The following is a 17,323-nucleotide window of genomic DNA, read 5'->3' as shown; positions in this document are numbered from 1 at the left end:
AAGGGTGAGGTTTAGAAGAAAAGTAATTCCTTTGAACCAAAGGTCACCTCAACACCACAGTATGACACTGATGCACAGCATGAGTGGAAGTGAGCACTAATAAATAACTCAACATATGATTTGTTATGATCTAAATTCAAAATTCACCAATTATGACTTTGTGTTTAATAAGGGAGGTGATAGTTATGTTAACCAATAACTCATATTATAGATACAAAAGGTCTTTAATTTTATCCAGGGAATATTACCATTCAATATTTCATTTCCACCTTCACATGAATAATGTGTTTCCAGTTTCCTACTTTTGCAAGTTACAAACCTTGCCACTATCTCAAATAAAGGAATATTTTTAAAAGTAATCAGTTCTTTGGTGTGCATATTAATTCCATATACATTGATATTCATACCCCATTACAAAATACAAGGACAGTCAAAAACTCTACAAAACTAACTGAATTCTTATTCACTTAGAATCATTAAATTCCTGTAGCATAGACTGAACTGGGTGTAAATGGAGTTGAATTCTAGATAGGCAAAAGTCACATACAAACCACTGCATCATTTGCACCCTGAAATCCCTACAGTGGAATCCAGGGAGTAAAATTGACAAATGCTACCACTGTATTGCCATCAGAAGGAAAAACGAAAAGAAAAAATAAAAAACGGTCAATTTCCTTCCATACAGTCTATTTAGAATCTCATCACCAACCACAGCAGCCCCTAGGTACCATAAGCCCTTTCCTCCTCTTGTCATTGCCCCAAGTAACTTCAGCAATAGTTCTTTTATCCTATTTATCCTTGTGGAATATAAAAGATAAGATCTGTCCTCAAAACTATCAGAGGTTCTTTTTAAATTCCATCGTGTTGAAATAGAAGGTAATACATGAAAAGATATTCCATAACTAAAATAGCACTACTACAATGATTATCATTTTACAGGGAAATATTATTTTAACACTAAGCTGGGGAAATTTTCTTCAGATATTCATTACTAGGACACAATATACATTTATGCCACAGTGTCTGGCACTTAATGAGAAAATGAATCAATGAAAAATTAATGACTAGATTTAAAGTAAATATAAATCAGATAAATACTCTGGACTTTTACTATAACACGAACTAGTATATCTCTAAATTCCTTATAAAATAATTATTTGGCTTGGGGAAGATGTGTTGTAGCCAATTTATTAATGGAAGTTTGAGAGGGATCCTGTTAGAGAAGCAATTTATTAGAACACTTGGTCTTCACCATTAACTTAATCTTATAGCATTGATTCTGATGACAATATTAATTCAAAGTTCCTATTTGGATCGGAAGATTTGCTTTAATACAGATTTGAGTTAGGGTAATAATCAGGAGTGGTATTAATAAATTTTACTTAATTATTTAAAATGAACAAATTTTATATTTAATAAAAATTATTTCAATATGATTTCACCGGTATAGGGTACTGCTGGTGGGAAACTCCTCTACCAGAACAAACTACAGGCTGAGAAAATTTCCTGGGGCACTGAGAATTTAAATGAACTAGTGTTTCTATGTATCTTTCTATCTAACTTTAAATAATTGTATCTGATTTTAAAGAATTATATGATTGATGGAATCATTAGATGGAGGCCCAAACAGTCGATATAAAATCTAAGGACCAGGTTAATAATCAATATTCTGAAACTAATGAGTATTTTTTAAGTTATTAGTATTAGTTGTTTTAACTCATTAAAGATTGCTGTCTATACATCACTTAGGAGATAAGGTGCTTATCATCAGAAAGCATCTCAGTAAAATGAAATTAATGTCAGATAAGGTATAACCCAGAACACTCAACATATCTCAGAGTAAAGGTGCAGAGAAACAAGATTTTGGTGAAAAATTAAACCAAATTAATGAAAAGTGATTAGATCAAGTTTCTTAACCCAAAAAGCTAAGGAATTGACCTTGAGCAGTGTTAAGCCCACCAGTCTTTCAGGCTCATAAACTAGGTATCCTCAACCGCTACTCTCAGGCCCAATAACTAAACTGTTGTCAAATCCTCTTGATTTTCCCTTTTTGCAACGTTTCAGATATATCTTCCTTCCCTCTTCTGGCACTGTCATTTCCCTAGTACAAAACTTTTATCCTTTCATACCTGGAATAATGCAATAGCCTCCTGACTAGTCTTGCTGCCTCAAATCTTTCCCCAGTACACCTCATAGTTGATTCATCTATCAAATAAATCTTTCTAAAGCATGCATCTGATCATATGAAGCCCTACTGAAAAAATAAAACTGCAATGGCTCCTTGTCACCCCCAGAATCAGATATAAAATCTTCTTTTTGGCGTTCAAAGCTCTTCACAAACAGACACACTTCTACCTTTTCATTCTTGTTACTTCTCACTCCCATCTACATCCTATGGCCTCTTTGCTGTTGCTCTAACAAAATACTCAGTCTCCGGATCTGGCATTTTCACTGGCTGTTTCCCATGCCTGGACTATTCTCCCTCCATATCTCGTCCTCCTGTCTTCCTGCAAGTCCCAACTAAAGTTCTTTCAACTACAAGAAGTCTTTCCTGATTCCCTTTAATGAAAGTACCTTCCCTCTATTGAATATCTTCAATTTATCCTGTGTATATCTTATTTGTACAGAGTTGTTGCATGTTGTTTCCTACAATAGATTATCCTCTCATACCTGAATTAATGCAATCGCATCCTGGCTGGTATTGCCAACCGTTATATTTCCCCACTACTCTCCACCATCAACTTAGTAGACAAATTAATCTTTTTAGAGGATAGATCTGATCATATCAGCCAATTTAATAAATCCTCTGAGCTGTTCATTGTCTTTCTCTGTGCTTAACATAGTGCCTAGTATAGAGCATTTAATCAACCTTTTCTAAACTATGAAATTTTGTTATGCTTGTTTTAAATATATATATGTATAAAGCATATACATACATACACATACATAATATTCACTTTTAAACTTTTAAGTTTTGTTTTGTGCACTAAAATGTTTTATAGATGTTCAAAAAAAGTCCTTCATTTCCTGTCTAGATATTCTCGATATTCTGATATACTTGCTTCTCTTTTCCCTAAATCACACTTAGCTAGCTGAGAGAGAAAAGAGACAGACAGACAGACATATATAGAGATAGACAGACATAGATAGAGACTCATTCATTTATATTCTCAGTTCCTCAGGAAATTTTCTAAGATTGTAACTTATAGAGGGGATAACATTTTGTACTAATAGAGGGAGATACCACCAACAACATCCTAAACCTGTGAAATCATTTCCAATAAAAAAAAATGTTAATAAAAAAAAATGTTAATACCATTCCTGATCATTACACTAACTAGAATCTGTATTAAAAGAAATGTGTTAGTATAAAAGGAGAAAATATAACAGCGTATTTATATGATTTTGATGCAAAGGTGTTAAGTAGTAGTCATGTTACTCTTGCCAAAGTGTAGGAGGTATATTAACAAGCCATGGGTTACAAATAGGAATTAGAGACAGACATTAGTATATGAAAGGGTAAGATAGGGTTGATAGTAACTTGGAAGCAGGCATAACAACATTGAACAGAACATGTAATTGAGGAAGAGCCCAGTAAAGGTTAACAAGGGTAATGGATAAGGCTTTTGTTCCGGCACTGATATATAGCTCCTTACAAAGTACAAACATTCTCATGTGAGACTTTGTTCACATTGAAGGAATGCTAACAAATGCTCTTACCTTGGGCAGGATTAACTCAGTCATGACATTTTGAGGTTATTGATTAAATCAAGGATAATGCTTGCCTGAGCCATGCCCTTAAAGTTGTACTTTAAAAGGAGAGTAAAGGAATGGAGAATGAAGAGACTTACATAGATTAAGGAATAGAGAAAAAAAGTGAAAGGCAGAGAAGGGATGAAGATATAAAAAGACTATATTCCCAGAGTGGTGGTGTTCAATTGTTTCAATTGTTTCTAACTCATTTGGGATTTTCTCACAAAAGATAATGTATAATTGTCATGTCCTTCTCCAATTCATTTACAGATGAGGACAATAAGGCAAACAGAGTTAAGTGACTTCGCCAGGATCATACAAGTAATAAGTATCTGAGGCCAAATTTGAACTCAGGTCTTCCTGATTGCAGCTCAGGTATTCTGTCCATTGTGCTATCTAGTTGCCCCATTCCCTGGGGAGAAAGGGCATTTTCCAGAGTATTCTCAAAACTGCTCTTCCTGGTTCTAGATGACCCTTTTTAAAGTTTGGGCATCAGATTCTGACCATATATGACTAATCATTGATCGGGGGTTGCACTATGATATAATGAAGAACTCCCTCCCTAATTGTCTACTAAGGAGAAACAGATGATGATTTAATGGATGTTTAAAGGAATTGACTTGTTCCTCCTCTCTCTTTCAGTTTGCTTTTAAAATGTGTAATTATTGATTCTATCAGTTTTCAGAGAGTCCAATGAGGGAAGACATATGTGCACTAGCTCCCAACGAGCCTCTGTATTGCTTTGAGAACATCTGCTGACTATGCAAACTTTTGCCTCTGGCAGTCTTTTCCCCCTTTAGTCTTTGCTTCTTATTGATCTTAGGCAAACAAATATACTGGGAAATACATATGCAGGATTGGAGGTGACCTCATGACTCTGAAAGGTATGGGGAATATTAAGGGTGGTAGTATTTTCCCTCCCCAACAACTGGTGATGGCTATTCACACTGAAAAGACTGGTCACTGATAAGAATTTTTTTCCTATTCTTGGCCTATTTTACTAGCAGACAGGTACAGGAATGTTTACCTAGTACAATGCTGAAATGAAATATAATATGCCTAATCAAATCAGTGTTGCATACTATTCTATGCTTTCATGAGTTTTCGGTGTATTAGCTTTCTAGCAAATTATCACAGTAGTCATGTTATCAAATCCTATTTTATATCTTCCTTCATCAAATATATAAAATCTCCCTAAGATAGATGAGATTGTGGCATTCACAAAAGTGAATTGACTTTGGGGATGAGAATTCTGTGTTTTGCATTTATTTTATTTATTTACTGTAAAATAAAGCTTGTAGTTGCAGGTTCCCTAAGAACTCTTGCCCGCAAGATGGTGGAATGAGAGTACAGACTCACTTTAGCTCTATGACAATTTCCTTCAGATACTTTTAAAAAGAGAATCTGAACAAACAGAATCCACTAGGTGAGTGTGGTGGATTTCCAGCCCAGGACAGCCCAGAAGATTGACAGGAAAAATCTGTTATACAGGGCTGGGGAGTGCGGAGCTCACAATTCCCTCAGCCCAGACCCCACCATAGTGGAGCAGAGCAGGAACTCCCCAAGGAAATTTAAGCAGAAGCAGCAGTGCAGATTCCCAAACATATCAGCACAGGGAGAGAGAAGCACAGGGCCCCTGTGACAGCAGCAGCCACTTCTGAGACTATCAGCTCACAGATTAAATGCTTAAAAGTCACCTACTTGAACTTCCAGGAGCCAAGATGGCTGAGTAAACAGTAAGTTCTTTTACCCTCTCCTTGTTGATCTTGAAAAACCCAAATAATACTGCCCTGGGAAAAATCCTGGAATAGTGGGATCAGCCAAAGAGGTAAATAGTCTCTCAGCTCCAGAGGCCAGGAAAATCATCAAGAAAAGTCCCTCTTGATGTGCCTGAAGGGGACCAGTGCAGGACCAGAGCTACCCCAGACAGTCCCACCTCAGCAAACCAGAAGGACATCCTGAGCCCCAGCAGGAGATCCTGAGCCCCAGCAGGGTGGAGCCTCTAAGCACCAACACCAGGATGACAGGTATGCCTCAGTATAGCCAGGGGAGTCTGGCAGACACTAGCACAGATGGTGGTTCACCAGCTGCTGAGCCTGTCTGTACTGTAGTTCAGGGGAGGAGGAGACCTGCAGTCATACCAGGTCTCCCCCACACCTTACACAGCTTCAGGGCAACCCAGGCAAACTGAGAAAGACTGACTAGCTTTGGCTCTGGCACACACTAGCCAGCTCAGCACCAGGTAAGCTGCAGCACTCTACCTTCTAGCTGAAAGAACCAGAAGATACAACACACAAAGCCTCAAGTTCCTAGCACAGGAAATGTAGGACAAAGCCCCCTGCGCCCCAGAAGCAGAGATCCACTTTAAAAGCCAGGAAAAAGACAATCATCATGAGTAAGAAGTAAACCAGAAAAGCAAAGAACATAGAATCTTACTGTGGGAGAAAAGACCAAACTATGAATACAGAAGAGGTCAGCATTAAGATTGTACTCACATCTGAAACATCAGAATGCACTATGAGCTGGTCTCAAGCCCAAAGAGAATTCTTGAAAGAGTTCAGGAAGGATTTTTAAAATCAACTTAGAGGTATAAAAGAAAAATTGGCCAGTGATTTTAAAAATATGGGAAAAAAAAGAATTCACTGAAGAGAACAGCACCTTAAAAAGGAAATTGGGAAAATGGAGAAGGAAGCACAAAATCTAATTGGGAAAATTGAACAAATGAAAAAGGAAATACAGAGCCTAACTGGAGAAAATAACTCCTTAAAAGGAACAATTGGACAAATGAAAAAGGAGGTGCAAAAGTTAATTGAAGAAAATAACATAATAAAAATTATAATTGGGTAAGTAGAAGCTAATGACTCTATGAGACATCAAGAATCAGTCAAACAAAATCTAAATCTAAAGAATGAAAAAATAGAAGAACATATAAAATATCTCATTGGAAAAAAAAAACTGACCTGGAAAATAGATCCAGGAGAGAAAATTCTAAGAATTATTGGTCTACCAGAAAGTCATGATGAAAACAAGAGCCTGGACAATATCTTCCAAGAAATCATCAAGGAAAACTGCCCTGAAGTCCTAGATACAAAGAGCAAAATAGTCCTCAAAAGAATCCACCAATTGCCTCCTGAAAGAAATCCCAAATTGAAAATTCCAAGGAATATTGTTGCCAAATTATAGAATTATCAAGTTAAGGGGAAAATACTGCAAGCAACCAAAAAGAAACAATTCAGATATCAAGGAACTACACAGTCAGGATCACACAGGGCCCTGCAACTTCAACATTCAATGATTGTAGGAATTAGAATATGTTATTCCATAAGGCAAAAGAGCTTGGACTCCAACTAAGGATCAATTATCCAGCAAAACCAAGCATAATATTTCAGGCAAGGAGATAGGCATTCAGTGAAATAAGGGATTTCCAGATCTTCCTGATGAAAAGTCCAGAGCTCAATAGAAAGTTTTATCTTCAAACACAAGACCCAAGAGATGTATAAAAAGGAAAATGGGGGAAAAAATTGTTATTCAATATTGACAATCTGGTTACATTCCTATAAGGGAAGATGATACTTGTTAATCTTGAGAACTGCATATTTATTATGACATTTTGAAGGGATATGCAAAGAAAGAGGGAGGGAGTATAAATTAACTGATGTGATGAAAAAAAAAATGATTAAGGTGTGTGAAGTGACTGAAAAGAGAGAAGAGAAAAGGAGGCAAAACAAGGTAAACTGCATCACAGGAAAAGGCACAAAAATATATTATAGTGGAAGGAAAGAAGGGAATGAGATGAGCATTGTTTGAGATTTACCTTCATCTGATTTGGTTCAAGGAGGGAACAACATATTCAGTTAAGTATAGAAATCTAACTAGCCCTTTAGACAGTAGGAGGGCAAAGGGGAAAGAAAAGGGAGAAGAGATTAAAAGGGAGGGAAGAAGTAGTAAGGGAAAAGGGGAATAAAAAGGAGGAAAGTTGATAAAAGGGAGGGAAGACTGAAGGAGGTGGTGGTCAAAAATTAAAAATCTAATGTGGAGAGGAAGAGAAAAATAAAAGCATAAACTGGGGGAAATAGGTTGGAGAGAAAGACACAGATATTAATCATAACTGTGAAGTGAATGGGATGAACTATTCCATAAAACTGAGGTAGATAGCAGAATGGATTAAAAATCATAATTTAAGAATACGTTGTTTTACAAGAAACACATTTGAAACAGAGAGATAGACACAGAGTAGAGATAAAAGGTTGGAGCAGAATATATTATGCTTCAGCTAATCTAAAAAAAAAAACAGGGGCAGCAATCTTAATCTCAGAAAAAGAAAAAGCAGAAATAGATCTAATCAAAAGAGATAAGGAAGGAAACTGTATCCTGCTAGAAGGCACCATAGACAATGAAGCAGTACCATTGCTAAATATATATGCACAAAGTGGTATAGCATCCAGATTCTTAGAGGAGAAGTTAAGGGAGTTACAGGAAGAAATCAACAGCAAAACTATATTAATGGGAGACCTCAAACTCCTCCTCTCTGAACTCGATAAATCTAACCTCAAAATAAACAAGAAAGAAATTAATGAAGTGAATAGAACTCTGGATAAGGTAGGTATGAAAGATCTCTGGAAAAAAATTGAATGGGAATAGGCTGCAATATACCTTTTTCTCAGCAGCTCATGATTCATACACAAACATTCACCATGTACTAAGGAAGAAAAACCTCACAATCCAGTGTAGAAAGACAGAGATAGTCAATACATCCTTTTCAGATCATAATGCAATAAAAATTAAAGGGCCATGGAAATGTAGAGAAAAAATAATTGGAAACTAAATGATCTAATCCTAAAGAATTAGGGGAGCAAGCAATAATGTATTTGTCTGATTTATGGAGAATGGAGAAATTTATGACCAAATAAGAGATAGAGAACACTATGAAGTGAAAACTGGATAATTTTGATTACATTAAATTGAAAAGTTTTTGCGCAAATAAACTGAATGCAAACAACACTAGGAGGGAGACAAAAAACTGGGGAAGAATTTTTACAACTAGAGTCTGTGATGATGGTCTCATTTCTGAAATATATGGAGAACTGAGTGAAATTTAGGAGAATACAAGTCATTTCCCAATTGATAAATGGTCAAAGGATATGAACAGGCAGTTTTCAGAGGAATAAATTAAAGCTATCTACAGTCATATGAAAAAAATGTGCTAAATTTTTACCTCTAGTTGTAGAATATCAGGGCAGTTTTCCTTGATAATTTCTTGAAAGATTTTATCGAGGCTCTTTTTTTTGATAATGGCTTTCAGGTAATTCAATCATTTTTAAATTGTCTGTCCCAGATATATTTTTCAGGTCACTTGTTTTTCCAATGAGATATTTTCACACTGTCTGCTACTTTTTTCATTCTTTTGTTTTTGTTATATAATTTCTTGATTTTTCATAAAGTCATTAGCTTCCATCTGATCCATTCTAATCTTTAAGGAATAATTTTCTTCAGTGAGCTTTTTGGACCTCCCTTTCTATCTGGTCAATTCTGCTTTTAAGGCATTCTTATCTTCATTGGATTTTTGTTTCTTTTTTGACATTTAGTGTATTTTTTTAAGGTATTATTTTCTTCAGCATTTTTTGGTTCCCTTTTAGCAAGCAGTTGACTCGCTTTCCATGATTTTCTTGCATCACTCTCTTTTCTGTTCCCAATTTTTCCTCTACTTCTCTTACTTGATTTTTAAAATTCTTTTTCAGCTCTTCCATGACCTGAAACCACTTCATATTTTTCTTGAAGGCTTTGGATGTAGGAGCTTTGACTTTTTTTGCCTTCTTCTGTTTGTATATTTTGGTCCTCCTTGTCAACAAAGTAAGATTATATAGTCTGATTCTTTTTCCAATTTTTTCTCATTTTGTCAGCTATTTACTTGACTTTTGAGCTCTTTGTCAAGATAGTTCTCTGCTTCCATTGTGGGTAGGGGGGTTCATTGTCAGCCTCTTGAATACCCCACAATCTGTGAGCTTAGAGCTCCAGAAACAGACACTGCTTATGCCCCTTCTGTGCCTACCCCAGGCTCCTCCACTCCTTCCCCTGCCCTGAGACTTGGGCCAGACCACTCTACTCTCTAACACGTCTGTTTTTTTTCAACTGACCTTCCTATTTGTCCTTGGTGTTTTAAGATTGTGAAGTCTGAAAACTGACACAGGTGCCAACGATTCAGTAACCCCCAAGACCTGCCCATGTTCCATCTGTGCCCCATAGTGCACCGTGCTCTGTACCTATCACAGCACAATAGATGCTTCCTGTTCCAAGCTGTCTTAGGCTGGAGATTTGCTTCACTTCATCGTTCTGTGGGTTCTGCAGCTCCAGAATTTGTTTAGAGTCATTTTTACAGGTATTTTGACTGAGTTTGGGGGGAGAGTTCTATCAAGTCTCTGCGTTTAGTCCCAGGCTCAAATCTTGAATGTGTTGCATACTTCCTGTGTGATCTTGTACAAGTCTGGTTTCATTTCTGGACCACAGTTTCTACATTTATTAAGTGAAATTTTAAACAAGAGGATCCCTAAAGTTCATTTTCCCTCTAATTCCTGTAATCTTATAAATCCTCATTGCGGGCATCACAATGAAAATTAAAGAACCCCTAATTGGGCCTAGGTAAATACCCAAATATTACTTTCAGAATAGGAAAAAGGTAAGACTTATGATACAAAAATGGCAATTGGAAGGCATTATTCTTCATGTACTAAATGATTAGATCTATAACTGACAGAATTAGAATCACATTTTAGAATAATTCCTTACTGTTTTGAGTGTGTGTGTGTGTGTGTGTATGTGTGTGTGTGTGTGTGTGTGTGTGTGTGTGTTTGTGAAAGGAATGCCAGGTTGAGGAAGAATTGGCCTAGAGAGAATGACATAACAAAGATTCAAGCTGCAATGATTATTTCCATTCATGTTATGCCATAATTCTTTCTTATGTGTTGGTAAAGAATATCTTTCCCATTCAGAAACATCCTAATAGACTATAGTCCCATTAAAATAAAGTACATGTCCTACCTGATTCCTCAAAATCATTGTTGTAGGCATTCCATGTCTCACTTATTCGAAGAAGATTTTCTTCCATCGCTTGGATATCCATATAAGGACAGTTGCATTCTGGGAATTTGAGGCCACATTGACACCAGCAATCATTGTCTTTACAAATAAACTCTCCCTCTGAATTACAGGCAATATAACTCAGAGCTGCCTGCACAAAACGCTCCTGTAGGTAGTCTGGAAGGATGACTTGAAGCCCTTTATCAAAAAAAGCAAAACAATAATTTTTGAAATTTTTAAATCATTCCAATAAATTGAATTTAAAATAATTATTAAGAACTTTTTATGTGGTAGGCAGTGGCAATTCAAAGAAATTTTTCTTGCTTTTAAGGTGCTTGTATTCTACCAAAGGAGTACAATTTGTACTCAGTTGAATAATTGCACATTAAGTTGAGAAGGAAGAAATCACTAAGAAATGAGGAGAACAGGAAAGGCTTCCTGTACAAGTGGGTACCTGAGGTCATCCTTGAAGGAAACTAGGCACAGGAAGGGAGTCTGAGGACTTAGTTCATTCCAGGCATGGGTGACAACATATGCCAAATCTCAAAGGTGAGAAATGGAAGGTTAGGTACAGGGCATTGCTCATAAATCCAATCTAGTTAGAATGCAGAGTCTTTAGTATTAATGAGACATAAATTTAGAAAGGTTGGTAGATTTGGATTTTAGAAAGTCTTCAATGTCAAATTAAGGAGTGTTCGCTTTATTCTAGAGATAATCAGGAATATCTGAAGGCCTTTAATGATTATTATTTTGATAATAAATAGTTACCATATCTAAAAGTAATGGAGTAATTATGGAATTATTACTTCAGCACATAAACTAATTTAGGGATTTTATAAAACTTGTCACATGAGTTATTACAAGGATAGAACAGGTCAACTCTCAATCAAAAAGAGTTTATTACTATGTGTTAAGCACTGTGATAAGCCCTGGGAATAAAATAAAAATAACCCCAATCCTCAAGGAACTTAATTTTAATAATGATTAAATTATAATGGGAATGATTAGATATGGATTTAGGCTTTTGCACATGTGTGTAAAGATGTAAACCTACATATATGTATGTGTATAGGTAGAACATACAAGATAAATACAGAACAGACAGAGGATAACTTTGTGGCAGAGAAGGAGGGTGATCAAGAAGGGAAGGCTCCTTGGAAGTGGTACATTTGAATGAAATCTTAAAGGAAGCTACTCATTCTATGAAACAGATTTGGAAGGGATAACATTCCAAGTATGGCAACAACTATTACAAAGGAATGAAAGTTGGTGTGTTTTGTGCTAGGTCAGTATGACTGGAATGTAAAGGGCAAAGAGAGCAATAGGGTGCAAAAAAAAAAAGAAAAACTTGGAAATGTATGAAGGATTGGAGTTGTGAAGGATTTTAGATGACAAAGGATTTCATATTTGATCATGTTGGTAAATGGGTTAACAGGAGTTTCAGTCAAGGGGTGATATGGTCAGACCTACAAGTTAGGAAAATCCCTTTAGCAGCTGTGTGGATAATGGATTGGAGTGAGGAGAGACCTGAGGCAAGGAGACCAACTAGGCCATTTGCAATAGTTCAGGCATGAAGTGATGAGGGTCTGAACAAAAGTGTTGGCTATATGAGTGGAAAGAAGGGGATATATGCAAACAACATCATAAAACATAGAACAAAAATTTGTCAACTGATAGGATATGTAAGGTAAATAGAAATCAGGAACTGAAAATAGTAACAAAGTTGTGACACTGGTTGACTGACATTATGATGGTATCCTCAACAGTAATAAGGAAGTTCAAAAAGAAGATGTTTGGGAAGAATGCTAAGATCTGTTTAGGATCAAGAAAGTATTGTATAAAGTTGTGATTGATGTTAAAGCTAAATTTATGATTAATCTCAAATCCAACATTTTCATCTTGTAAAAGGTATCTTTATACATATATGTCCTTAATATAAATTATAAGAAAATGAAATTAGCATTGTAAGAAACATCATTTCTAATTTCTATTTGCTAGAAGTATGACTACGTAACTGAAAATCCTATAGGCCAACTTTATTGATCATTAAAACTGGCCATAGGGAATCATATAGACTGATTTAGCCATGTTACAGTTCATTTCCTTGCCACGTATAGAAACAACTTCAGTCATTTTCCTTGTGAGTTTCTTAGGTGAAAAGTGTAATAAAGTGAATTTCTTTTAGGTAGACTGTCAAAAAATGACAGAAGGGCTATAAAGCTTCTATTGTTAGGAAAAATTCAATAAATGTTAAGATTTCTTAGAGCTGTGCTATCAGAAAGCACAGGGGAAAACTACAATTTGGCTATTCTCATTTTGTGTCGATATGTGAAACTATAACACAGAGATCCAAATACACAATATGACAACTAGAAGGAAAACAGGAAACAAAAATAAGAGAAAATGTGTCCAATTACCTATTGCATTTCACTACTAAAATGTATCATTTGATACGTTCTTTAGGCACAAAGAAATAACTACCATGCTTAAATTGAGGGTACTATCTGTGCTGTTGATTGAATGCTTTAGGAAAAAAATTCTTCATACTTTTCATGAGAAGTATGATCTTGAGGACTAATCTCAAATGACAGTGGCTATTTGATATTTTATCATTACCAAAAAACATTCAGATTTTATTAAGGGAAAACTTTTTATATGAATGTTATATAAATATGACATTTGTTTATTTTTTATCAGGATTATATACTATGTGAGTGAAAAGTAGATATTCTCTGTTTCTTTTTATCTTGCTCTCTTCTCTCTGTCTTTCTGCTTTTTATCTCTTGGACTCCATCTCTGTAACTCTTTCGAAACTCTCTAACATCAATAAATAGCTGACTGGATATTTTATTAGTACATTTTAACCACTGCATTCACATAAGCAGAGATTAAGGTTTGAATATTGATTGCCCTTTAACATGCTTTATCATTTTCTAAAAAAAATAATACGTTCTTTGAAAGATACAATAAAGGTGGTAAGTTCATACATGGTTTAGTCAGTGTGCTGTTAATATAAATATATATGTATATACACACACACATATATATATAATTTTAAATAATGTATGTAATAATGTAATTCACATTATGTAATATAATGTCCATTACATACACAAAATTACAATTGTATATACTATATATAAATAAAAATTCACAGGAAATATTTTCAAAAAATTATGTCAAAAATGATAATGACAAAATGGATAGCAAAAATATAATTTTAATGTTCACTTCTTCAAAGGTTAAAATGTTTTTTTCAAATATCTACTTGGTTATTTTTATTTATTTGAATATTTCAAATTTGTGATTTAGGTATTATTCAAATAAAATAATACATTACCAAATTCCTTGAGTTTGAAAATGAGTTTGAAAATTTTAATAGACCATCCTGAATTGCTATGCTAGGCATGTTTGCATAAAATGTAAATAAACGGTCAATATAGCCCTTGAAATAATGGACCAAAAAAAGGAAATCTTTTCTTCTGTCTCTCCTTTTTCCTCAACCTCTCCCCCAAGATAATTCCCCAATCAATGCATCCAGTATAGCCAGATACTTTATGGCACTAATGGTCCAATGTTTATGTATTGTACAGCTATGATGGGTTGTGATTCAGACTTTGATTTTATATAAATAATACTATAAATACAGGCGAATACATGTTAATAACTTTTTTGATTGGCATCAGTTGGATAGGACAGCTTACTCAAATATCTCACCTAATATAATGAAAAAGGTATAGCCTAGAAACATCTCAAGTCACTGCCATTAATGTAATGAAAAGGAAAGAGATAATCTAAATTTACATTATCAATTGATATTATTTCAAAAACTATAGGATCACTTTACCAGAAGGTAAATGTACTCATGAGTAATGGCATCAAATTTACAATATAAATAAGTTATGTTGCTGTAATATGCATGTACATACTTAAAACTATGAAAGTAGAAAAGTTTCATAGAAAGATAGAAATACACAATAATTGGTAAAGATAGTGGTTTTTGCACTCAAAATGTTGACAGGATAACTCATTTCATCTTGCTAGAGGATGGGTGTGTGCATGTATGTGTGTGCATGCATGCACACTTGCATGTATGTATGTGTTTTACCTATTATGAAAGTGAATATCTGATATTTTCTTAAAGTCCTTAAAAATTTATCAGAAAAAATTTGGAAATTGACCTTTTAACAGATAGTTTTAAAAGTCCAATATGTTACACATTACCTTAAAAAAAGAAATATCACTTAATAAATGCCATCCTGTTTCATAAAAAATTAATTAAGGTGCACCTACATACCTTGTAACTGAATCTTATTCTCAGGACTTTGAACCAGAACAGAACTGACTGAATCTAGGTTGTCATAGTTACTGCAGCCAAGAGGACCAGTTCGTGTTTCTGTTACCTGATGAACAAAATATTAACTTATTATATAAATCAGAAATTTAAAATATTCATTTCAATTCAGTTTAGCTGTCACATACAAATATTTGATATTTGACTGTAAATGTTACTGAAAAGCCTAGGAGCTGGGAGGGCATCAGGAATACATACTTCCAACCATGGAAGAGAAAAATGACTTCTTTTGCTTCCAATTCTATTTTCTTCCTCATGGCTCCACAGAAATCTTTTAAGAACATGCTGAAAGCATCTCTATGATCAGAAATACATCACATATAAATCACATATGGTGATTAGATATAACCCTTGCCATAAGAAAAATTTACAAGGAAGAGTAACTGAAACACAAAGTTCCAAGTGTGATCATTTTATTAGCTATGCTAGCAGTTGCCAATAAATTGAGATTCTTAAACCCTCAGTCACCAAGGCTACTTCACCACAGACAGGGTCGGCTTTTATGCAGTTGGTTACATAAAATTCAGTGAGGCTAAACTAGGATTATGATTGGTCTATCGTAGAGGTGGGGTTAAATGTGTAGGGTGCACTTCCATTGGGCACAATCAAGTTGAATTGCAAAAGAGGATTTCCAAAGTCCAAAGCAATGAGGAAAACAGAGTTAGTCATCATCATCTGGAAAATCTTATTTTGGGTAATTCCCTACATCAGAGTGGTCCCATTCTATGCTTGTAAAAACAGGTAGAACATCTTATGAACACATAGACTCATTCTCCCTCCTCCATTCCAGGTGAAGATAATTGAGTCCAGGCTGCAGCCCAGAAAATGAGCAAGTTAAACTCTTATAAAGAAATCAAATTTCCTTATAGACTTTAATGCTACGAAGTCAAACTGTGTTTTAAATCAAACTAATTCCTAAGTACTGACTCAAATTATTAGGTGCAATTCTCAATCAATAATTAATGAATGACACAGAATAGAGTGGTATATCAATTTTCAGTTTCACAATCTGATATAAGGACATGCTTCATAAACATATAAAATAAAGCTTATATTCTTAAATGAGAAAGACTTTCCCTAAAGCAACAGTTGTTGGTTCTTAAACCTGAAATCATTAATATGAACACAAATAATAACCTGGAAAGTATTTATCAGTGACATTTCAATTCAAAACACACTCTAAGGTAGTATGTACATTTTAGTGACATCTACAATATCCTATTTTTTCCCTTTGTAAACCAACCAGTTGTATAACATTCCATCATTACCAACCTATCTCCAAACCAGTTTCTACTAGCAACTAGCTCATCTTTGGAAAATCTTTTGGAAAATCCTCTTGCATTGCCTGTGACTTCTTCTTTTTCATTTCCTACCCTCTATCAGTCGCTAAGCCTTTTAGATTGTCCTTCTGCAATACTATTCATATCCTAACTCTTCTAGTCCATTCTCAGAGCTGCCACTTTAGTCCAAGCTCTCATCACCTCTGGCCTGAAAGACTACAACTTCTGTTTTGGCTGACTTCACTGGCTTCAGCCTCCTTGTTTCTCTCACTTTTCCCTATGTCTCAGGCTGTACATAAAGTCTCTTTTCTAACCTCCTTTAAAATGATTGATCCCCAAAACATACTATTTTCTCTTTTTTTGTTTTGTTGTTTTTTCTTTCTCTTTCTTTCCCCTTTTGTTCTAATTCTTCTTTCACAACATGACTAATATGAAAATATTTTTAACATGACTGTAGATTTGCAGTTTATATCAAACTTCATGCTGTCTTGGGGAGGGAGATGTGGGGGAGGGGAAATTTAGAACTCATAGTCTTATAAATGTGATCTTTGAAAATGAATAATAACTTTTTTAATTAAAAAAAATCTTTGATCCTTCCGATATACCTGGATAAAGTTCATTTGCATAACTTATAGTTGGTGAACAGGTACACCAACACTCTATGAGAGTCTAAGTTCCTTGAAAGTAAACAATTGGACATTCTATCCAGACTTCTATTTCCAATTCCAGTCAGTCAATAAATATTAAATGCCTGCTATGTTCTGGGGATACAAAGAAATGTGAAAGAAATTCTCTGCTTTTAACAAACTCACAATTTAATGGGGGAGATAGTTTATGGAGGTAAATAACAGCAAACAAATGA

The 17,323-nt window shown here is 34.9% G+C and overlaps 1 protein-coding gene across 4 annotated transcripts in view; it reads right to left on the bottom strand.

The window, feature by feature from the left end:
• Positions 1 to 17,323, bottom strand: part of BRINP3 (BMP/retinoic acid inducible neural specific 3) — a 536,581-nt gene that overhangs the window by 113,755 nt on the left and 405,503 nt on the right. For all 4 annotated transcript variants that reach the window (XM_072648361.1, XM_072648360.1, XM_072648359.1 and 1 more), the window contains exons 5-6: positions 15,125 to 15,230; positions 10,789 to 11,025 (exon numbers count right to left, since the gene is read on the bottom strand). In XM_072648361.1, the coding sequence (XP_072504462.1) occupies positions 10,789 to 11,025; positions 15,125 to 15,230 (343 nt within the window). The remainder of the gene's footprint in view (positions 1 to 10,788; positions 11,026 to 15,124; positions 15,231 to 17,323) is intronic.

This window comes from Notamacropus eugenii, chromosome 2 (assembly GCF_028372415.1).
Source record: "Notamacropus eugenii isolate mMacEug1 chromosome 2, mMacEug1.pri_v2, whole genome shotgun sequence".
NCBI classification, from domain to species: domain Eukaryota; kingdom Metazoa; phylum Chordata; class Mammalia; order Diprotodontia; family Macropodidae; genus Notamacropus; species Notamacropus eugenii.
The sequence above is the reverse complement of the archived record's forward strand: the minus strand, read 5'-3'. Positions and strand labels throughout refer to the sequence as shown.